Raw genomic sequence first — 24,528 nt, forward strand, 5'->3', positions numbered from 1 at the left:
TGAGAGCCGTACACGCCGGCATTACGGCAGACTGCCGAACACTTCCCATTCACTTCAATGGGAGCGCTCGTAACAGCGGCGTTTACGAGCGCTCCCATTGAAGTGAATGGGAAGTGTTCGGCAGCCCTGCTGTAACGCCGGCGTGTACGGCTCTCATACACGCCCGGCGTTACGTAGTGTGCATGCACCCTTATACAGGTTTCCGTCTCCTGCCTGAAACTGGGCAAGAAACGGAAACCTGCTAGCATTTTTCAAACCCATTAATTTGAATAGATCTCAAAAGTGTCCGGCCGTAAGTGCCGGCGAGTGTTTTATGCTCTCCGCTGCAAAACCGTTTCTTTTTAACCGGACACAAAATCGTACATTCAGGACTTTGTGTCTGGTTTAAAAAAACGGTTTTGCCACAGAGAGCATAAAACGCTCACCGGCGCTCACAGCCAGACACGGTCTGTCAGGTTTCCATCTTCTGCCGGGAGACCAAACGCTGGTGTAAACCCAGCATAAGTGGACTATACAATATACACAGCGAACACCGTATCATTATATATCATGATTAGTGCAATGCACAGTAGCAATATGTATAGAAGTATAACACACAGAACATAACACATGCAACTTACTGTACCAAGCCTATTTTGAATGGGTACACCTGGTCTCAGACTACAACTCCTGGTGCACAACTGTGCCTATGTTCACATCACCGTTATTAAAGTCTGTTGCTGTCATATATCATAGGGTGACAGCAATGGACATGAACTGTACCATTATGTTTGTTTACTCTTGTAAGGCTCCGTTCCCACGGAGTAACGCGCCGCTCACGTGTTTACGTGTCAGAATGAGCGGCGCATTACTCCGAGGGAATGGAGCCTTAGGAAAGAAAATGTCCTGAATGCACAACTTTTTCTTCCATAATAAAAGTGAAAACTATAGAAGGCAGCTTCAGGCTGGATTCACCTCTGTGTTTAGGCTCAGTTCACATTTGTGTTCAGGGATTCCGTTTCCCTCTCTGCATGAAAAATGCAGAGAGAAAAATTCTGCAAGCAATTTTCTCTCCACATTTTTCATGTGGAAACCACACAGATCCCACTATAGTCTATGGGGTCTGTGGGTTTCCTAAGGTAACCGCTTTTTTATGTGGATTAGGCTTCTGTTCGGGGAGTCTCTAAGCGGACACCCTGAATGGAAACTCGAATGCGGATGTGACTCAAGACTTAGAGTCTCCGTAGACTCCGGCTACAAAAGTCCTGCAGTATATAACCGGCGGGCCACATTATAGTCTATGAGGTCAACGGGTACCCACTTTATAAGCGGACGGGTCCTCCATCTTTTGGGTCCCCATGTAGATCTGAACGATGGATCCCTGAATACTAGTGTGAACTTTGTCTGCATTTTTCATGTATTGTTTCTCTCACCCTGTGACGGATAACAGCAGTGGACATTAAATAATGGTAGTGTGAACAGGCTTTAGGGGAGGCTTCCACCACCTTATAGTGCTACTAAAGCAATGTCTAGGCGGCTCTATTGATTCCTATGGGATTTCTGAAAAACACCAAGCTATCTGACTTTGTTGTTCTTGGAACTCCCATAGAAGCGAATGGACATAGTGGCTTCTACAAGCACCTCCATTCATCGGTGCCCTGACATGAGGTAACAGATACTGGGGGCACTTATGTTCTCATATCTATGGCCTGTCCTATGTTATTACCCCCCTGCTGAGGAGGGTGAGCACGGGCACATGACAATGCCATCACCCCACACAGGAGGCCGCTAGATGTGGCAGACACGTGCTACCCTAGCAGGGAGGGGGCGTGGTCCTCAGTAAAGCCCCGCCCCCGAGATCAGTTATATGCCTTCAGCCCGGCCCCGCCTCCCGCACAGACACAGAGTGAGCTGCTGGCAGCAGGACAGACGTCTTATGTAGCCGGAGCTGCCGGGACAGCAATGACTTTCAGACGCCTGAAGAAGCTGCACCACAAGGAGGACTACAGCGCCCCCCCGGATCAGGCGATCTACCGGGAGAGAGACAAGACGGAGCCCTACATGGCACTGAGCACGTATAGGACTGATGACATGTACAAGGCGCTGGTGGTCTCAGGCGGGACCCTGCCCAGGGCGAAGAAGGTAAGACCGTATAGCAATGGTCATGGTGTCCTCTGCTCAGTGTGAATGCAGCAGTGGCTCATTATGCGACATTGGGAGGGAGTGGGGTCAGCGGTGATAGGGTTACAGGGGGAGTGGGCTCACTCATCGAGGACTAGCCCGAGGCTGACCCCCGCAGGGTTACATTCATGCCGGCAGTGGCTCCTCCCGTTGTCATGGCATTTTCTATGCGGATTTATTTAGTCCCTGTGGGGGTAACGTGCGGCAGTGTCACATATGGTGGGTGCAGTGACCCATTGTTAGACCCACCATTGTCTGCTGTGTCTGGACTGTGTACCTGCGGCTGCTCTGCAAGATGAGTGTCCCTGGGGGTCATCCTCTAGGAAGCATTGTATATGTCTGTTATGTCTGAGATGTGAGTGTCCTACTGTGCTGAGGACTGTATCTATAGTCCATGTGATAACTGGACCTCTCATGTACTAAGCTTACCTGTCCTGGGTATATGAGATATGAGTGTCATACTGTGCTGAGGACTGTGTATAGTCCATGTGATAACTGGACCTGTCATGTAATAAGCTTACCTGTCCTGGGTTTATGAGATATGAGTGTCATACTGTGCTGAGGACTGTATCTATAGTCCATGTGATAACTGGACCTGTCATCTAATAAGCTTACCTGTCCTGGGTATATGAGGACTGTATTGTATATGAGATATGAGTGTCATACTATGCTGAGGACTGTATGTATAGTCCATGTCATAACTGGACCTGTCATCTAATAAGCTTACCTGTCCTGGGTATATGAGATATGAGTGTCATACTGTGCTGAGGACTGTGTATAGTCCATGTGATAACTGGACCTGTCATGTAATAAGCTTACCTGTCCTGGGTATATGAGGACTGTATTGTATATGAGATATGAGTGTCATACTGTGCTGAGGACTGTATCTATAGTCCATGTGATAACTGGACCTGTCATCTAATAAGCTTACCTGTCCTGGGTATATGAGGACTGTATTGTATATGAGATATGAGTGTCATACTATGCTGAGGACTGTATGTATAGTCCATGTCATAACTGGACCTGTCATCTAATAAGCTTACCTGTCCTGGGTATATGAGATATGAGTGTCATACTGTGCTGAGGACTGTGTATAGTCCATGTGATAACTGGACCTGTCATGTAATAAGCTTACCTGTCCTGGGTATATGAGGACTGTATTGTATATGAGATATGAGTGTCATACTGTGCTGAGGACTGTATGTATAGTCCATGTCATAACTGGACCTGTCATGTAATAAGCTTACCTGTCCTGGGTATATGAGGACTGTATTGTATATGAGATATGAGTCATACTGTGCTGAGGACTGTATGTATAGTCCATGTCATAACTGGACCTGTCATGTACTAAGCTTACCTGTCCTGGGTATATGAGATATGAGTGTCATACTGTGCTGAGAACTGTGTATAGTCCATGTGATAACTGGACCTGTCATCTAATAAGCTTACCTGTCCTGGGTATCTCAGGACTGTATTGTATATGAGATATGAGTGTCATACTATGCTGAGGACTGTATCTATAGTCCATGTGATAACTGGACCTGTCATCTAATAAGCTTACCTGTCCTGGGTATCTCAGGACTGTATTGTATATGAGATATGAGTGTCATACTATGCTGAGGGCTGTATCTATAGTCCATGTGATAGCTGGACCTGTCATGTACTAAGCTTACCTGTCCTGGGTATATGAGGACTGTATTGTATATGAGATGTGAGTGTCATACTATGCTGAGGACTGTATGTATAGTCCATGTGATAACTGTGCCTGTCATGTAATAAGCTTACCTGGCCTGAGTGTTACTCTTCTGAGGACTGTATTGTATATTAAATATCAGTGTCATACTGCTGAGGACTTTGTGTAGTACATGTGATAGCTGGACCTGTCATGTAATAAGCTTACCTGTCCTGGGTCTTATATTATGGTTAGGACTGTATTGTATATGAGATATGGGTGTCTTACTCTGATGAGAACTGTATGTATAGTACCTGTGATAAATGTGCCTGTTTTTGAGTGTCATATTCTGCTGAGGACTGTATGTATAGTACATGTGATAATTGCACCAGTCATATAATTAGCATTACCTGTCATACTGTCCTGTGAGGACTGTATTGTATATGTCTATACTATGAGATATTGTTGTCTTACTCTGAGGACTGTATGTATAATACCTGTGTCAACTGTAACTGTCCTGGGTGTTATACATTGTTGAGTATTGTACTATATATGTCTATAATACTTTTGGAAATAGTATGTAGCCTGAGTGTCATAGACTGGTGATCATTGTGCTATATATGTGTATATAACCTGTAATAATAGTACCTGTGCTGGGTGTTATACACTGTTGAGCATTGTATTGTGTGTCTATAATACTTCTGATCATGGTAGCTGTCCAGGGTGACATATTCTGAGGACTGTCCATGTCTACCGTATACCTGTAATAACAGTATCTACCATGTGTGATACATGCTCTGCTATGGTCCTATAACAGTACCAGTATATGTACTTCTTACTTTGCTACTGTCCTGTAATACTATTACCTGTCCTGTGGGGTACATAAATCCTGTTGCCCTGTAATAACCCCACTTATCCTATGTGGTTCATACACATTTCTGCTGCCCTGTAATAACACTACCAGTCCTGTGTGGTTCATGTCCTGCTTTCTATAATGCTACTTACTGTTCTGTGTGGTTCATGCACTCTTTTACCTATCATAACACTATTTACTTTTGTACTGTATTGACTGACATTCTACAATACCAGTACCAGCCTTGTGTTAGTACATTCTACTACTGTCCTATAATGACACTACCGTTGTGGTACATACTGCGCCGCTCTCATATGATGACACTACCGTTGTGGTATATACTGTGCTGCTCTTCTATAATGACACTACTGCTGTGGTATATATTGCGCCGCTCTCATATATTGACACTACGACTGTGGTGTGGTACATACTGTGCTGCTCTTCTATAATGACACTACCGTTATTGTCTGATACATACTCTGCTATAATGATACTACCGAGCTGTACCCTGATCGTTGAGCACCTTGGATAGCCATTATACCTGTATTGTTAGTTCCATATTACAGCTCGCTGTTGTCTCTCACGTATTTGCCGTTCTTGCATTACTAATTCTGTGAAATTGTGACATCATTTTACATTTGTCATTTCTGATATTGGGGGTTTCTGTGGCGTCTGCCTTGTTTCAGTACTCGCCTCATACACTTGAGGTTAAACTATTCAAGAAGTAGCGCTAACTGTATTATACGCAGCATCTCCGGTAATAAGCGTAGGTGTCTCGGATGACTGCTCATCCGCTGTCTGATATTAAAATCACTCGATATTTCCGCTTTACTGCTTGTAACATGTTACCTTATTGACCACAGTTCTTCGCAAACTTCTCTACTGCCGCTTTGTTCTGCTAAACTGTGTGAGTATATACACACGTGCATATACAGATGTTACAGATGTAAGTTAACCCAAACTGTTGCAGTGTGATATAGTTCATAGGTTTTGTTGTCCTCTGTGATATCACGCTGCAACAGTCTTTTCAGTTGCAGATGTTCGGGTTAACTCTGCTACATTTGTATGTGCAAGTGGTGTTGGGGAGTTAGCAGCGCTGCACTACCTCTATGTAAGTGAGCAACAAACTGGATACTGGCACATAGGTACAAGAAAACTGTAGAACTGGAGCTAGCATGCAAACTGCTCTCAGGTGGACCCTCTTATATATGTGGTGTCTCGTGTCACATTATTCAGTACTGCATGCGAAGTGCAGATACGTTTGTGTTGGGATATATCGTCACATTTCCAGTCTAAAGCCTTGGGTGTGCGCCACGTTATGGTGCTGCCATAGTATTTGTGGCATCAGGGCTCTGTTACTTCTGCACTGGTAATAGGGTCTCTGCCTCCGATTTCTGATGGAGTTGTTTCTGTGTTACATTTTATTAGAATCTGCATGTTCTCTCCATATAGAGAAGGCCCCCAATGGAGCCTGTATGGTGGGTGCAGAGACCTCCAGGGTCTGAGCCCTCATTGTAGAAGAGTCCTTATTGCAGTCTTCTGATAACCAAGGCCCCCAGTTTACTTCTGACACAGTAGGCGAGATTTATCAAGAGCGCTATATCATTTGCTAGTCTGGATTTTGTCCAATAGTACAGATTTGAGCCATAATCTACGACAGTATCTTGCCTAAATCATAGTAAACTTGCTGGGCCATGGAATCCTGCGCTCCACGTTTTAAACCCTGTCAACAACACTTTTCTGAAAACTGCCTTGAGTTATGATCGACATATGTCAGTCCTTGACCAGTGTAGATTTCAGTCCTAGCGAACAGGACCTCGTAGCCTCTTAAGGGTTCTGATCCATCTCATGCCAATGAGGGATTTCATTGAGTGGCGCAGGAAACTCCAGTGTTAAGAAATTCCCCCGTTGCATCCACAGCATGTACATCCAGCCTTGTGCAATTTCTGAAGCCAAAAGCAGGAGTGGACCATAAAGGGAGAGACCCTATAAAGAACTGGTGATAGTTCCTTTTTTTTTATCTTCAATCCATTCCCGTTTTTGGCTTAAAAAACTGTCTCCAAATACCTGAAGGTGTGAACATAGTCGGAAAGGGGTAAGAAGTATGTTAGAAAGCTTTTGATGGATTTATTCTATTGAGACTACTGAAGCTAGAAATCTGAAAAACCAAGTGGTGACTGCTTTGATGTAGGGCTCAGACCACGTGTAATTGTTGTCCGTACGTCCACATATGCTCTGTGTTGGGTTTTACAGGTCACACATATTTACACTGACACTTGATGTTCTTGGCAGAATTGGGTTTCAATCCCCCTTATCTTTGCGGTTATCTATCCATGGTCATGGTAGGGTTCTTATCTTCTCATACAGTACAGAGAATTAAGGGTTTTCACTTGTGACAAGGTACACTGGCCGGTTGGTTGGTGTACCTTGTCACTTGTTGGTTGGTGTAAACCTGAAGATAATGCCTAAAATGACAGCCTGTCGTGCTTATGACACATTAGTGCCATTTTCAGGATCCATTTCACATTTCTCAAGGGATTAGGGATTTGTCAAGCCCTAAATTAACATATTTGTACTATCATGGCCTATAGTTTTGCTATATAACATCTCTCGTATACGGTATAACATGTTGTGCTATATTGTCTGCCTATATTACCCATTATGCGCTATTGATGTCTTTCTGCTCAGATGGATCTAGCAGAAGAGTGGAAATCGAGCAGGTTCGCTCAGATCATAGGGGTGAAGGAGCACAGTGCTCACATGAGCTTATTTCTTTGTTCCAACCACTGATGGTGGGGTCTGGGACCCCCAGATATAAACTTCTCATGCCCCTATGACATGTCTGAGGTGTATTTAAATAGCATGTACAATGGCTTGCTTCCTCCGTGAACCGACTGGATAGGAGTCTTTGGGAGTATTGTGTTTGGCTGCTATAAGTTTAGAGGAAACGTTGTATCCCGGAGAATACTACAGCTGGTCACATAAGGCCATTCCAGCTCTACAGCCCAAGGATCTAGTAACAGGATAAACTCTGGGTTTGGATACATGTTGGATGAGATTCCCTGCTCTTCACCTCAGGCCAAGCATCTGTAATAACAATACAAGTAACTTTTAGCACAATTCTGCTAAGGAATGAAGACTTGTACTGTTGGTTATCCGACTATTCTATTTTTATTGAACAAATTCTTTTGTAAATGTCATGCAATGTTAATGGGGCAAATTTATTTATGTTTTTAGAACTGATCTCAGGTGAAAAAATACTCAAATATATCAGGGAGAATACCGTATTTACAAGCACTCTTACTATTTTTTCCAATTTATGAATCTTGCAGGAAATCTAGGCCGAAAATCCTTTGTCTGGCACTGGTATGGAAGCCCAATGGATCCCATCTTAGTTGGTAGGCGTCTTCTGGACTCTGTTGGTGTACACCACATAGCCGCTGGAGCATTGATGTGAACATATCCTAAATGTATTTGGGAAAAGTGTTTGGTTTTCTGTACCAATTTTTTTTTCAAAATGGTATCACACTTTTCTACCTAGGCCTTGTTTCAACACTACAGCAGGTGTAGACTGGCCTGGAAGAGAAGGTGCCTTACCACTAGTACAGTGTGCCAGATTGTGGTATATTTAGGGCGTATTCACATTCATTGGTTTTATTACAAAAACTTTGGCCATTGAGAAGCAGCCCCATTCGTTTGAACGGGCTCTGCATGTGATATATACTGTATTTGTTGTGTGGTCCACTGTGGTAGCATCAGTATGTTGATCATAGGCATCTATGGCTGACATATTTGCTTGCTACGGTCGCCTTTTGCTAGTGGTTTCTCCACATTCACTGCTTACTCTTTGGCACGTGAAGCATTGTTAGTATACAGTTGTTGTGTGCAGTATTTGCTATAGGTATAGTTATTGTACCATTAATAGTGCACTGTGTTTGCTATAGGTATGGTACCGTTAATAGTGCACAGTTGGTGTTAAGTTGGTCTTGCCAAACTGGATCCAGATCTGAAGGTCTAGAGCTCAGCTGTGCAAGTGTCTTATCATGGAATATAATGAAATAGAAGTCAGATCTGAAGGAATATAATTACTTCAAGCTGGATCCAGCCTTTGGCACCCAGATAAGAAGCTGTCAGTTATGCAAACGTTTGGCTATTTACTTAACACAAAACTGGAAAATCGAGTTTCGCTTTGCGTACAGCCGCTTTTTTTAGGGCTCATTTTATTATCAAACGAAGGCCTAATTATTTACTAATTTGCATGACGAAGTCAGCCAAGTCATGATGACCAAGATAAGCATCTGTACTCAAAGGGTGACAGGAGACTGAAGTTTTATGTGTAATGAGGATTAATGGTTTGGGGAGGGGGATTATTACTGAGCTTATGTTGCAAAGCTGTATATATTATAGCCCCCGCCTGTCACCTCATTGTCTGACTTCACCTCGAAGAATACGTTGAGAGTGACATTAAGTTACTTATGAGTCCTACCGCATAGCTGGAGACAATACGAGGCTGGAAGTGGGTGAGGGTCAGCTGCGTGGAATTGTAATGCACCTCTAACGGGACCCCCTTTCCTGTATGTGTCCCATCTGTGTAGCCAAGCTGGACTGTTGGAAAGCTTATAGCACGTGTAAGATGTTGTAGCAAGCTTCACATGTCAATGTTTCTCTGTGTAAAGTTCTTTAGCAGCTGTGACAAGGAATTCATCTTTGCATTCTTACGTTTCCTTTTTTTTTTCTCCTTCGTTTAGTATTCAGTAGTCCCATAGAAACAGAGTGCAAAGGCCAATACCTTCCACCATCTGTTTAAGGGGAGAACATGTGCACTTGTGAATGGACTGCTGTGGAGTCTTTAGTAGTAGTTGCTGAGTGATCGGAGACCTGTACTAAAGCTGGCCGTACACATTTGATAGAGAACGGATGTGATTTGGCTGGCCAGTCAGTGGTGGGGTCTTTTGTACAAAGGATCCCAAAAAACATGAGCAATAAACTCTCCCGGATGGGGAATATTGTATTAAATAAATAAAATAAAACGACCAACATGCAGTCAGTCTGTTATTGGCTGTGATCGTAAATGAACGTTCACAGTATTTTCTGGTCCGAAAATCTAATACGTATGCTACCCTTCCTTGTATACACCTCCATGGATAGATTGCTGGATGTATAAACATTTTCTTAATGTAACTTGCGTTTCGGACATCCTGACTATTAGGACTTGCCCACACAGGATGGATCGCCTGCTGATTTTCCACTGGGGCTTTTACTGTAGCAGCCAAGTGTGTGAGATTTTACCAAATCTCATCCATACACTGTATAAAAATCACTTTAGAATCCACAGGGGAAATTGACCTGTGGTTCAGATTTATGCTGCATTTTTGCAAACCAGCACTCATGCAACAAGAACACCCCTCCTTGCATGTCGTTCTTAACACTACAGATATCCAGCAGGTACACCATGGATTTTTCTCTTAGGGAAAGTTGGCAGGTATCCGGCAGGTACATTGGGTTTTCCACAGGGGACGTCTGCAGCAGAATACCTGTCCTGTGTTGAAAAATATTTGAAAAATATTTAAGGTGTTGTTCTATAGGTTATAATTTTGTCATGAATTTGTTCTCACAAGGATCCCTAAGGTTTTCTGACTAAAAAGCGAGTCCATACATTTGGTGACTTATTAATTGTGCCGCTTGTGCGAGTCAACCTGTAGCTGACAGATCGGCATCGGATCACTGCTCTTTCATACGAAGCAGTTTTGTGGCTGGTCAAGCAGAAACAAGGTCTTATGAAATGAAATAAGACATAATATAAGGAAATCTTCCCTCCCCTCGTCTCTGGTAGTACGTAGGCCAACTTCTCACTGGCATACTATGGTCTTTATTTCATTGACTGAATATGCCATGTGAAGCCAGCTTTGTAATATTTATGTACCAATGGATCAGTACCAGATCTCTGAGGTCTCCAGCAGTAAAGTTACATTGTATCAGACATGTGTAGTTCTATATAACCATGACTTACACTGTACATCATCTTTATGGAAAGTCTAGGCCTCTGGCACCAGACATCTGAATAGAGAAGTGGCTGTAAATTTACTGTAGTGAAGAAATGTCTTTAGCCTGAGCATACGTCATTGAGTCCTTGTATCACTCCTGCGTCTGCAGTAGATGTGCTAACACCAATTGTGTAACTGTGAAAAAATTCTAATCTGTAAGTGTATAGATCTGCGTGGTTATATTACAATGCTTTATTGTGGCGCTTGCTGAACAGGTGCCACGTGCGGAGCTCGCTTTCCCTGGAGCTGCCATTACTTGAGAAGGGTATGTTACAATTAGCGAGTTAATGTCTTCTCCATATTGGGGGCGGTGTGCGGTGACAGAGGTCACATTCTCTCATTTTAATTACATTTGAGTGACTGGGTCATGTGCGTGCTGTGCCAGCGACCACTTTGAACACATTTGGTGTAGCCCGCTTTACGTTGTGGCTAATCGGCTAATGATATGTTGGCTTCCCTGTCGCTCTCTATTTGCTTGATGTTTCCTTTCCATCCAATTTGCAATAATTGCTCTCCTTTTGTGGCTGACATTATCCTGACATGCGGCTGTGTCTGCCTGTTTTTTTTCTTCATCTTTTTAATAATCCATTTTGTTTTTCTAGTCTTTCCAGCAAGTAGTGGCACGGTAGTCACACCCTGTCTCTCTAAATTGCCATCATTTAATTGTTGCTTTGTTTAAGCTGTATTAACCGTTTTCCTTTGGGGAACAGATGGTTCATGAAGTTGGGGACAATAAGCTGATTGAGCCTTTGATGGCGGTAGATAGGAGCGGTGAGGTCTGAGAAACACGTGAACATATGTACAGTTGCACCATGGAGTTTATTTACACTGGATGTGTTACAGGCAGGAACTATAATTTGCAATTACACGTTCTCTATTCCCCATATGGCTCTTTTTTTTGTTTATGGTGTGTAAACAGTAGTGTATTCTCATTTATGGGATTTTAGTTCCTTATTAATTACTTACAATGTAAATCCTGCAAGTGAGCCAATTCTTCACAATGGGGAAGTTTCATGTCCTCTTCTATCAGGCCGCCATAATCCGGAGCACCTGTTGTGTGTTTGAATGGTCAAGCCAGATCTCTCCATGACAATCTTAATTCTCAGGATCTCTGTTGACACATGTCAAACTGGTTTTTATCACCTAAACTGGTTTTGCAGCAACTCAAGTAATAAGCACCTGCAGCAAACAGTAGCGATGTGGCCTCAAGGCTTGTTTACATATCTGGATTATATAGTATTTCATGCCCTCATAGTCTTTTATGTTATGTAGGAACTCTGGAAGTTTCTTTGGGTTTGAGGCGTTTACGTGAAGTCATCTTTGTACGCAGTGTCTATGTAGAAACTAGACCTGTGTGGTCATCTCTGACATCATTCACTGTCTACAAGGCTTGAGAAAGAGGAACAGAATGTTGGATTTGTTGATGCTGTTTTGTAGTTCAATCTAAAGAACTTCTCCATACAAACCAGCTTTTACATAGATGTAGCTTGTGGTCACCACAATGGAAAAACATCAGTGTCCTATCTACTGCCGGTGCAAACTGGGCTTGTAGCAGTCGCGCTACTAGTCATGTGCAGGTTTGAAGTCCCATCCCAGGACAGGTTGCGTTGTTTTGCTTCACTCCTGGAGTCTTTAAAGTCTATTTGCCCTCACCTATATAGAGTTTGTTATACCGCCATATACAAGAGTTACAAATGGAGCATTAACGCCACTAGAATTGACTGTAGAAGACTTGTAAAGTTCCTTTGTTTATTTCGCTGGGGAAGATATTTCAACACTACTTATTTATTGTTCACTGGCCGGAGATGTATTGTCCCCTTCACACCCGTCCATAAGTCACAACTATCCTGGAAACTCTTAGAATTGTGACAATGGCTCTTTAGCTAATGGTGATACGTCCTCCTGACAACTCTTTATTATACTCCTGCACCAAGAGCTGCTGTTTTTAGAGCCTCTAACTCAGAGGGGGACAACCCCTTTAAGCATGTTCTTGAAGTATTATACACTACAGGGTAGATTGACATGAAACCATTCAATGTGACATACAGAAGTGAACATAAGGGTAGCATACGAGGAATAACACAGCTATACATAGGGGATAAAATTCTATAGATGAGCAGTACATAGTTGATGAGGTTGGATAAAGACATCAGTCCATCAAGTCCAACCTATAACCCTACAATCCCTACAGTGTTGTAGATATACTGTATAACACATATTGTACTTCCCTTTTTTTTTCTTGAGAATTTAATAAGAATCTGAGTTTGTTCTTTAAGTCTTGTGTAATCTGTCACATTACGTACTATAAGCAGAATCACCCTGTGAATCATGTAGCTAGATGTGGATTTCACTGCCTTGTAGACTTGATAGTTCACATCAGTTTATTGTCTCAAGTTTCTGCAACAATTGTGCTTTTGCTACAAATATTAAGTTGACTTTGCACTTTAATACATATTTCACATTCTTGCCTGTGTGAAGCTTAATGCTATGATACTCTCACGTTTTCCCCCCTACGCCTGCCTTAATGATTGAAGTTCCTATTCACATCTAATAAATGAACTTGGAATGGGCCCATTTTCCCCCCACAGAATATGACCCTTGTTTTCAGTTCTGAACCTCAAGTAGTACAATGGCGTAAATTGTCTTTGGAAATGAATTGCAAGTTATTAAAATGTAAGCTGGACAATGTGAAAGAGACTTTTATGAGTGTGGACTTGGGATAAAGGGCTCCCCTTATAAGCTGGGATGAACGGCATTTGATGCGTTATGGAGAAATATGGCGTAAATGCAAGAATGCGGCTTACGTTGAACGTTATGTAGATGCTTTTTAGATGCAAATTTCATGAGGTTTTTGCACATTTAAATATGTGAATATTAAATATTGAGAGATCTCTGAATAAGGGTGTCTTTGTGGTGTCACTGTTGATTGGACGTCACTTTAGTTTTCCACTTCTTCTCTATTGTGTACAGGGGGTTGTTTGACGTCATTCATGGCTTATTGTACCATCTGTGGCCACATTCCCATGTCATGCAATAGTTTGTGTCACATGAAGCTTAACTGTTGCCTACATTGGAATGGCTTACAGTAGCCTCACCCACCATACTACCTTCATCCATGACTTTATAATGCAGAGTGAAAAGAAAGTGGAATATTGTTGACCAGGGTGATCATAGTAAGACTAGGTTCACATCTGCGCTGTTATTTTTGTTTCTATGTTCCGTGGCAGAGCCAGATCATTGTAGCCAACAGTGCCCAATGGTCCCAGTTGGGAGTAATGGTGTCAGTTGAATTTCGACCTAGCCTTACCCATGGCCAAAATTTGCATTTATTTACACACAGTAGAAACCTTGATAAGAAGGAGGAAGTACCTGACAATGGCTTTGTTAATGAGATCCATGTTGTGATGCACCTCATTATACCTAATGTCCAAGTCAATGACTCGTTTCCTTAGGTTGTCGCAGATTAGTTTTTCTAACAGTCTCAGTAGGAACTTCTGTGTCAATTCGCCTTCTCTTTAACCATTTGACTGTAGATTTACATTTGCACATAATGTATTTAATATGTCTAATCCCAGATTAACCTACTGAATTCCTTATTGTTGTCTTGGTACCAGACTAAGATTATCTCATTTAGCTCGCCACTCTCAATTATGTCTTTGTTTTAAAGAATTGGAACCTTTTCTGCGCCTGGAGACATAAAGTATATTCATGCCGTTGCTATATGACTGTTGTACATCTGTCACAGCTGCTTTATACAGATCATAAACGTTCAAATGCAATCTATACTGATGTAATATAACCTATAGCTAGCCATCAAAACCATCATTCTGCCAGAGTTAACATAAAAACAAGTAGTTTGTACCATTTTAATAACTTGCATTTGTATGATCGGATCAATGCACTGTATAAATGCTCCAATTTAGGTGAGAACTCAGTTTGGATCATACCAAAGATACTTCTTGGCTTGGAAATATCTTTATTAGCCATGGTGAAATGAAGATAAAACGGCCCTTATACACATTCGTCTGCACTACCCTAAATGGGGATCTCCTGATGCTGCCAGATGGATCAGGCACGTTGTATTTCATATGCACACTTCTTTTGGCCGGGATATGGATTAGAAACCTCTCATGCCCTTCCCGTGCATGCTCAGATTGTATCAGGTTTTAGTATAGAGAGGGTGAATGGGCCAATACCAGACTATTTTGGTGGCGGAAGTATTGGGCACATTGAAATCCAACATGCCTGACCTTCTATCTCCCAACATCTACTGTTAGAGATTTGACAGGTCCCCATACACATTAGATGGTTGATAGTTTGGCCTCCCCCAACACACACACGCTATTAACATTAGATTTGTGCTGCTTTTTCAGAACATAAGGTATCCCTTGCTTTGCTTTGTTCTAGCTCATCCCTAATGTTTGCAGAAATAATTCTTGTATGTCATGAATATGTATTGTGTTCTTACATTACCATTCTTTGTCTTCATTCAGGGGTCACCAATGGGTTGGAAAAATGTAAGCCAGACATCAGAGCATCACAGGTAAGAGATCTGTAGCACCAGGCTGTTTCCAGAAACGTGTATGCGTATCATCAGATAATATCTTATAAGCATTTCATATCCCTTGTGTGCACGGCTTTCATGTTAGTCTTTTGTCACTATTGACTATTTTAGTTATCACCAAGGGGTGACCGTTCATTGATTCCTGCTTTCAGGACAGCATATGGCAGATGATATCCATGTTCTGCCTGTGGGTTTCTATTGTATGCCGGGGCAGTGGACTTTCATGCATCTACTGATAAGAGGTTTTATGGAGGAGCATTGCTTGCTATACAATTTATAGTAAATAAGCAATATACAGCTATGTTGTGGTCCGCTATTTAGGTAGGAATCTCTAGATTGAAGTTTAGAGGGAGACGCTGGAATAAAGGACTATTTAGACACTGGTGGGTGTTGTGGCTTTCTGAATGAGCAGCCAAGAACAATGGGGCGTATTGTGCAAGACACACTACATATGCTTTGTCTTGACTAGTGGCAAACTGCTGTGAAGATGTATGGGGGGGGGAGGAGAGCATTATAGCTATTAAACAACTTTTTTTTTTTTTTCTTTGTACTTTCAGGAAAATGGTCACTTTAGAAAAAGAAGATTGTGAAACATTTGGATTTGAGATTCAGGTGAGTAAAGAGTGAAGAAGAGCAGCATGCCACCTCACCAATGGGATCTTTGAGTGTATACTTTATATAGGTTGTCTATCCATACACAGTCAAACCTATGCTCTAAGCAGAGATCTTATATTCAGGGAAGTGATATCGGTGTCACCTCTGTCTTTGAAAGGACGGCAAAGCTTATCCAGAAATAAAAATGGCTGCTGAACACTGTAAACTGTTCCAGAGGGAAGTGCATCTACCGTCTTCCCCTAAATGTATAAATCGTGGCTAAATTCTGGCCTGCATGCTTTGTATTGATGGTAGGCTGTAACTTTGTGCTTTGTGTCAAGGGGATTTTAAGTAATTCAGAAAATGTTGGAAGGTGTTCATGCTCTTTGTGCCAAGCCCCCCCCCCCCCCACATGGATCCACAACAAACAGCTGTAATCTGTGTTGGACAAGGCAGTAAGTGTTAAATTTCCCCACAGCGCCACCACAGGAGTTTTTAAAGGGAGTCTACCACCTCCCCCAAGCATACCCAGCAGTCAACACCGTATTACAGAGCACATTGTACTGATAGACGTCATACCTTTGTTATGTTGCTTCCCAAACCCCTCCCCTGCCTATGCCGCACTTTGCAGTGGGGGTTGATCCACTTCTTATGACATCAACCATCCTGCCTAAGAAGCAAGGGCAGTGCTCCAAGGACTGAAGACCCGGCCCCCAGTGCACCAACTGGATTATGTGCATAAAATTTCAAAGATTGTTTTTCACCAAATCTACAGAAGTGACATACATAAAAGAGATAAGTTGTAGGGCTGAGCAAATAATCAAAAAATAATCAATCCGGGTAACCAATGTGATTTTGTGCACATAGTTTATTTCGATTTGGTTATTACAATATTCATGAGTCTTTACCTGCAGTTTTGTTCAGACCATAAGTGCCCAAACTGAAATGGCTGTTATACGCTGGGTCTCTTCAGACCCCAGAGTTTAATGAGCAGAGGCCCAGGAGAAGTGAGGAAACATAACATACAGTGTTACTTACCTCCCCTGGTCTTCTAGCTCATACTTACCCAGTCGCTATAATGTGCTCTGTAATGTGGGGGTAGAGGTTTAATATGCTTGGAAGGCATGTTAGACTCCCAGGACACAAAACAATGTGCATGGCCCTTCTCTGGGGATTTAAACAAAGGACCATTGGTGTCAGGGGACAGTCATGGTTTAGCCTAGAATGTTCGTGGCCTCTGGTATTTGCTAATCCCATGTATGTAGCAGCAACCCTTCGTGTTTGTCCGACAGGAGCATGTATATTTATCGGGAAGTCGTGCGGCCAGATAATGAGTTTGTGCTCTGCACAGATTACGACTGTGTCATCAATGTTGGAAAAGCCAATACCTCGCCAACTCCGAAGCAGTCAGATATATCTCCACTTGTTGGACCACTTATGCTCCTTTGGTGATATTTTTTACACTTTGAAGATGAGACCTGATGGGATATGATTTGTGACAATAGTTTTTATGATCTGATGCCTTCCCTTTACTAGAATCTTCCAATACATTGTGGATCACTTTTCAATAAAGCTATTATTGTATGAAGGATGAGCCGCTTAATATTACGTACCTTACGGTTCTGGATCTGGCAAGTGGTTAATTAATAATAGCTCCATCCATTCACTTAGTCGCTCCCTGGATTCTCATCTGTTAAACAAACAGAAGCATCTGGCGCTGTGTTCATCCAGCACGGCCTCCGTCAGTGTTGCTAGGAAGTGTTCAGACAAGTGTTTGCATATCGTCATTTTTTCCATATTTGGGTGACCATTTCAGCTCTATGCTTGAGGACTTATCCTTATTTTAGTTTTCAATATCAAGTTATGCAGTGTTTTCTATAAAGGTTTAGTTGTAGTCATCATCCCACTATCACTCCATTCACTTCAGAGGGGGTGCCATAAATAGCCAATGTGCAGCGGACCCCCACTGATCAGCGAGTTACCTCTATTCCTATGCTTGGAGGATAACCTGCTGTGTACCTATATAGCAGTGGTAGAAGTGGAGCTAGTCCAGATCATGTTATGTTCCTTCCCTGTTGCGAATCTGTTCTGGGTTCTTTTTTCTCTCTATGGATAACACAACTTGCACAATATACATTATTAATGTGAATATTAAATAACTTGATGTTGTTGAACAGATGCTAAGCCTTATTGTATGTAGGATCATCCGCAGTTCTTAATTACAGCTTTTCTCATTCTCTAGACGTATGGACTGCATCATAAGGACAGAAACACTGTGGAAATGTTCACGTTCGTCTGTCGGGTACATGAAGGAAGCCCTGCCATGTTGTGTGGATTAAAAGTTGGTAAGTGTGTGTGTTTTTGGAGGGGGGGGGGGGTTTAGGGTTATTGCCTCGGCTAAAAAAAAATAAAAAATGAATTTATCTAGAATTTCCTTGAGGTTTCTTTGTATTCCTGATGATGTTAAGAAATGTAAGTGGTTTCGTGTAGGAAATTGAAGACACGACTTCCTGTCTGAGCTGCACATTCTTGTTAATTGTGCCATGATAATAAACACCACAAAACAATGAATAATTGTGCGAGGAATATGAGTTACACAACCGCTTATGTATGTATTGCAATAGTTATGTGTGTGACAATACGGTCAGAAATATATAGTCGGGACAATCTGCTGGTAGACTATGTGAGAGTGCAAAGGAAACGGGAAGAGGAAAATCTTATCGCATAGGGTTTCTATGTGATAACAGCAGGAGGACAGAGGTGACCTGTGACCATCTATCTGATAGGACTGCGTTCCTGCATAGTTTGTGGAATAGTTATGTCTTAGGTAATTGGTTTTATTGTTCCATGACGCCAGGGTGAATTCTTCCCATGTTGCTCTGCTCTGTACTTTGCCCAAAATATCAGGTATGAGCAGTAGAATGCCTAATGTTTTAATGGCGGTGTACAGGATTATAAAACATCCTTTCTTCCTGAAATCTTGATATTTTAACTAACCTCCAATAAAACTCACCATCTGTAAGCAAGTGTGGCTCTGTTTCTGGAAGAAAGTCACTTTTTAAAATTTTGGACAACACAAACAGGAGAGGGAATTTACTAAGCTATCTATGGTGAAATCTGGTGGCCCCATGTAGCGTCCTGCAGTAAAAAAGCGCTGCGGAAAAACCGTGGCGCAGTGTATTGTGGTTTTTCCCGTATTGCTTTTCACAGCGCACAGAGGTTTCCTCTGCAGACTATCTACTTCTATTATAGAAACCACCTTCTTTTCCGTAGGTATACATGTATCCATTTCCAACATTGCGACGGTTTTGGAAATCGAAGTGTCTGCAGCGTGTATTTTCCTGCACTGTGGGAATGGGATACAGTTGAATCCCATCCACTACAAAGTGACTATAAAACACTGCGGGCAAACCATGGCATTTACACCACATAGGGCCCTGGACTAAATTTGTCTTATGGTGCACAGCCCTTTCCCACACTAAAGATGCGCCACTTTCTTCTCCAGCGCCTCGCCTGACAAATTTAGTTTACCTTTTGAACAGTCAACCTGAGCGCTTAGCCCTGTACCTTTAGGATGCTATTTTATTATAAACTGGCATAGATGCAGTGGCATAATCTGTACATATAAACTGGCACAGATGCAGAAAGTTTTATTTCAGAGTTTCCAAATGGAAATTGTAATTTTTTAAATTGTTTTTAAAAGGACTTTACAACATGATATTGGGCCAATAATAGGACTATGAGAGATCCATATAGTACGGTGTATATATATATCCATATTGTACAGCATGCGCTATATAGTGGGAAGAGGCAAATCCTAGTAAATGACACTGAATCCTGTTTAGTAGGGTTCCTTCACTGCATTCTGTTGCCCACTTTCCTTGTGTTGTAAGTAAATCTGCAGTCTGTAGCCAGTGTTGGTTTGGCCAGTGACTGTGTCTTTGAACAGCAGTGTGTTAATGTGAAACTCATGTTTGGTGAGATGTTTTTGTTTCAGTCCCTGTTGCTTTTTTATATTATACAGCATGTTCTGTGCAGGAAATGAGTCAGTGAAGCTAAGGACTTGGAAGGGAGCCTCCAATTGTGTCCACAGGACGGACAGAGCATGAACTTCTACTGTTCCTGCTCTAATCGCAGCTGCCAAATTTTGCAGAAATTCAGAGAAATCCATGAAATTTCAGGCCCCTTCCTTCCAGCCCATTTTATCTGTTTTGGAGAAGAGGACAGCCTGTGACTACGGTCTAGAGTGCAGGAAGGGCTAGGGGTTAGGTTATCATTCCTATATATACTGCAGTATTTGAGTAGATGCGTGTTTTACATGTTTTATTCAACCCTTGTTCTTTATAGTGCTTAAAGGGGTATTCCGGGAGTTGAATACTGATGACCTTTACTGAGGATAGTTCATCAGAAGTGATTGGTGTGGGTCAGACACCTAAGCACCCCCACAGATCAGCTGTTTTAGCATAGAGTTAAGCAATGTGACCTCTTCATAGAGTATCAAGCACATTGCCATACACAGTGTTAGGGGCTCTGCTTGGTATTGCAGACCCCCAACAATCAGGTTTTCGTGAAATAATAAGGATCGGTTATCAATATTCATACTCCCAGAAAACCCCTTTAATCAGAATAGCGCCACCTAGCTGGCTACTATCGATAAATCTCCTTTAGTGCTTGGTGAATTCAAGGCTTTTATAAGTGGTTTTAGCGAGGCACATTTATGATCTAGCCAGTGATCTTTACAGATTTCTTCATAAAATTTTAGGACAACGTCACATGACTGGGTTTTGGATACTAATAAATGTATGCCGAGTCCTTATTAGTTTAGTGTAGTGTAATTTCTTTACTATGAAGCAATTGTATGAAATATTAATGTGACTTATATGTATGTACCTAATATGTCCATGTCTATTCTAGGTGATATAATTGCTGGTGTAAATGGCCTCAATATGGAAGGAGTCCGGCACAAAGAGATTGTGGAACTGATAAAAGCATCTGGGAATAAAATTAGGTAAGATTTCTCTTTCTTCTTTCATTTTGCGGTACAGAATAAAGTGCACACATCCAGAAAATTTATTTTTCCCAAAAATGTATTTGCCATTTTACTGTATTACGGCCAGTTCTCACCCTTTGCTGCTAGAGGGGGATAGTTTATTGATGTGACCCCCAGCCCACACAGCCATATTGAAGATTGGTATTGGAATAGTCATTTCTCACTATTGAATAGCATGGCCATACCTGAATATCCTTATAGCTCCCAATAGTACCTTTAGAGATGGCCTCCTAGTTATGCCTGCAATGTCAGCCTGTCAGTGCTCCTCATAGTGCCGGCCTTAGGCCATGTTAGCATTCTTTTTTTCCACTGATTCATATATTCCCACCCTGGGGTGCTAGAATATGACAGCGACTACCCCTTTCCTCTTCAATATGCTAAGAGTGCTATTTTCTTTTTAGCTGTCAGTTCTCAACCAGTGGGTATCTGAGCAGCTTTAACATTGCTGCTTATACAAAGCTGCTGCCCATACACCTTCAATAGCTGTTGGCTGAACACTCATTCACGTAACTATTCCCCCTTACCCCCTAGACACATGGATGCTAAGCTTGGCCAAGTGTCCATGTATTCTTTAGGAAGAAAAGGGAGCAGGCTACTGCAGACACCTTTACCAGTGGCTTATCTCCAGTGAGAATAAACTATTTCCTCTCCATATCTTATTTGAATAAGCCTTTATGATTTTATTGCAGCGTCTGCGCCACAGTGGCCTTGTAACTTGTGCTCATTATGTGACTGTATTAGTTTGGGCTAATCTTTTGGCACCGTGAATACCTCCTGTAGGAATGTTGTGCATCATTGTCCTTGTTTTGTCTGTTACCAGGCTGGAAACGGTCTATGGTTCTGCTATCCGAAGAGCTGAGTTGGAGGCCAGGCTACAGTATCTAAAGGTTAGTGAGTCTCCTACATGTTGCCGTCTGTGCTATCGCTTTACAGATCTAGTATGTCTGAGTAATAGTTCTGTACACCAGTGCAATATAACATACATTTATCTGTTGTATATATTATAATGTAAAGCAAATATCAAACCACCCCCGAGGCTGCAAATTGTACAGCTGCAGTAACTTGTAGTCTTATGACATAGGTAGGACAGCTAGGAGCTCGCGGTGGTATACGTTGTACAAATTGTACTATTTTTCTCATATTGCATTGAACTTACTGGTTTCTTTCTTGTTCTTGTAGCAAACCCTATATGAGAAATGGGAAGAATATCGCTCACTAATGGTGCAGGAGCAGAGGCTCTTACATGGTAAGTGACTTTCTATAAAATGTCAAGTCAAACAATACTTCTTCCTATTGAACCAAGGCAAATTATAGTTATTATTCTAGCAATAAAGCCATTCCAGTTCTGTGCATGTGCTGTCATAGACATTATATTCATACACCCTCTTATTTTATCTATACTACTTGTAAACACTTAACCTGACCTGTGCAGAAAAGCGGTTTATAGTCAGGTCAAAGGTTACACATGGGTTTGGGAGAATTGTTTGTCTTTCACTGGATTAGTTATTAAGGGGACAGAATTTTGTAGCTCATGTCATAAGGAGTGAAGAATGTTTGGAAAAGTAAGTTATTTATGGTTTCCAGACAAACTACTCTATTTGGATAAGGTGCTACTATATTGTGGGATGTTTTTTGGACTAAGTTGAACCAGATTCTTATAGTTAACTTGCTTTACTATGCCCTGGGTAGTCATTTGTGCTGTCTTGCAACCATAGGAGACCATAGCAATACTTGTTTCCATTATTATACAATAACTATAGGTTGATTGAAATTTGGCAAGATGTAAGTTAACTTTGTTATAACGTAGTTCAGTTCTGTCTTCTCATGCAGTTATTCTGTCTTCTAGGTATCGTAGTAAAGGACCCTAGTGTATACGACACATTGGAATCCGTCAGGTCATACATTTATGGGACAGTTCCACAATGTACCAAAGATCCGCTCCCCAGTTCCCTGGCCACTGGAAGTATATGCAGTAGTGCAAGTTGCCTCAGCACCGCGGAGGATACTGAGGATCCTGTGTATCAGACCTGCTACTTTGGCTCCGATTCAACAGATGATATTCATAGCATTCCCAACAAAAGCACACTCAAGCCTTACAAGTCTCCGCTAACTCGCAGCTCTAGTGTAAAGTGTACAAGCCCTGCTACGAACTGGGACAAGCCCAAGGAACAGAGTACCTTTGTGTCTTTACCCAGGAAAAAACACAAAAGCTTTCGGAAAAGACTTCTGAAGTTTATCCCTGGACTAAACAGATCCTTAGAAGAGGAGGCCAGTCCTCTTTAGCACCCCTTTATATTAAAAAAAAAAAAAAAAAAAAAAAGTTAAGTTATTTATTTATTGTTTTGGAAAAGAGTGAAAATCTTTGTATTTACTTTGTTAGACTTTATTGTAAAACTTTATACCATTTTGTTTTTCATTAAAATGTTTGCAAAGGCAGTGGGTGCCAAATTCCAGGTTTTTCTATGAAAAATGTAAGTGTTCTCCAAGTGAATTCAGTTCTTCAAAGGCTCACGGAGGAGTACCGGAGCCAGCAGGAAGCTGCAGCACAGTGAACAGTTTTGTTCTGGTTCAAAGCAATATAGAGTCCTACTTCCTGTATTGTACGAGAGCCGAGACACTCCAGTCACTCCACATCTCCTTAAATGCCAGGGGAACCTTCCGTGCACAAAATGTAGTGACTGAAGCTTTGTCAGGATTTATGTATGTAACACACTCACCATTGTGAAGCAGGCGGGGAAGGGCTCCCCTTTGGATACATTAAATGGTTAATTTCCTGCGTTTATGGTTAACTGTGACTGCACAAGGCTCTTATTGAGCTTTCTGATGGACGAGCCTTTCTGGTGATGACAACTAATGTGGCAGATGATAGTGTTTTGTTTGTTTTTTTGTTTGGTTTTTTAATGTACATGCTTATTCAAATCGATTCGGGCACATATAGTAGTAATCTTGGTGAAAAATCTCCTATGCTGAAACTTCAGGGTCTCCCTTGTAGTCAACTACTTTGTGTAGGAGAAATGAGGATTAGATTTATATACAGTTTCTTTTACTTTGGCCAAAAATGATCACAACTATGTTTATCCCATCAGTGCTGGTGTGGTGGGTCCTACATGGCATCTACTGCCACTCAAGCTGCACTTTTAAATCAACATAGTATCTCTGTTGCCATTGATCAAAGCCAAAAGTGATCATATGAGGCGTTTCCAGACAGCGCTGACTATTTGTGAAAGGGATGTTCAAAGTCAGTTTTTCTTTTTCCCCTCAGAGACCTAAACTAAAAACATAAGAATCCATATCTTCATTCAGGTCTCAGGTCTTTGATCTTCTGCTTACGGCCAATCCGTGACTGAGCAGTGACGCCCCGATGGCAGGATAACTGCTCAAACAAGGATTGGCTGATGAGCTTACGCTTGTGCGAAAGGCCAGGGACCCCAGCTGAGCAGTGAGATGTCTGCCATTTTGTTTTTTTTATAATGGGATTGTCCAGGTTTTTTTGTATATTTAAGAGTCGTACAATTTTCCATTATCCTGTTTCAATTTTGTGTGGTTTTCAAGACCTCTGCTTGCTGTCATTTGTTTACTTCCAGTGGACAA

The 24,528-nt window shown here is 41.8% G+C and overlaps 1 protein-coding gene across 1 annotated transcript; it reads left to right on the forward strand.

The window, feature by feature from the left end:
• The first annotated feature begins 1,888 nt into the window (after positions 1-1,888).
• On the forward strand, positions 1,889-23,858 carry TAMALIN (trafficking regulator and scaffold protein tamalin). Its single transcript, XM_075265533.1, has 8 exons — positions 1,889-2,121; positions 15,223-15,272; positions 15,851-15,905; positions 18,130-18,232; positions 20,802-20,895; positions 21,758-21,824; positions 22,117-22,183; positions 22,784-23,858. Exons 1-8 carry the CDS (start codon positions 1,942-1,944, stop codon positions 23,218-23,220), a joined length of 1,053 nt encoding a protein of 350 aa, XP_075121634.1. The 5' UTR covers positions 1,889-1,941; the 3' UTR covers positions 23,221-23,858.
• Positions 23,859-24,528: the final 670 nt, after the last annotated feature.

The sequence above is a fragment of the Leptodactylus fuscus genome, chromosome 2 (assembly GCF_031893055.1).
Source record: "Leptodactylus fuscus isolate aLepFus1 chromosome 2, aLepFus1.hap2, whole genome shotgun sequence".
NCBI classification, from domain to species: Eukaryota; Metazoa; Chordata; class Amphibia; order Anura; family Leptodactylidae; genus Leptodactylus; species Leptodactylus fuscus.

What these genes read in the sequence shown, in the direction of transcription:
- TAMALIN (XM_075265533.1), top strand. Translation starts at nt 1,942, where the DNA reads ATGACTTTCAGACGCCTGAAGAAGCTGCACCACAAGGAGGACTACAGC. An exon ending in GTTGTGTGGATTAAAAGTTG is followed by an intron (nt 18,233 to 20,801) that starts GTAAGTGTGTGT and finishes TGTCTATTCTAG; the next exon opens with GTGATATAATTGCTGGTGTA. An exon ending in GGAGCAGAGGCTCTTACATG is followed by an intron (nt 22,184 to 22,783) that starts GTAAGTGACTTT and finishes TCTGTCTTCTAG; the next exon opens with GTATCGTAGTAAAGGACCCT.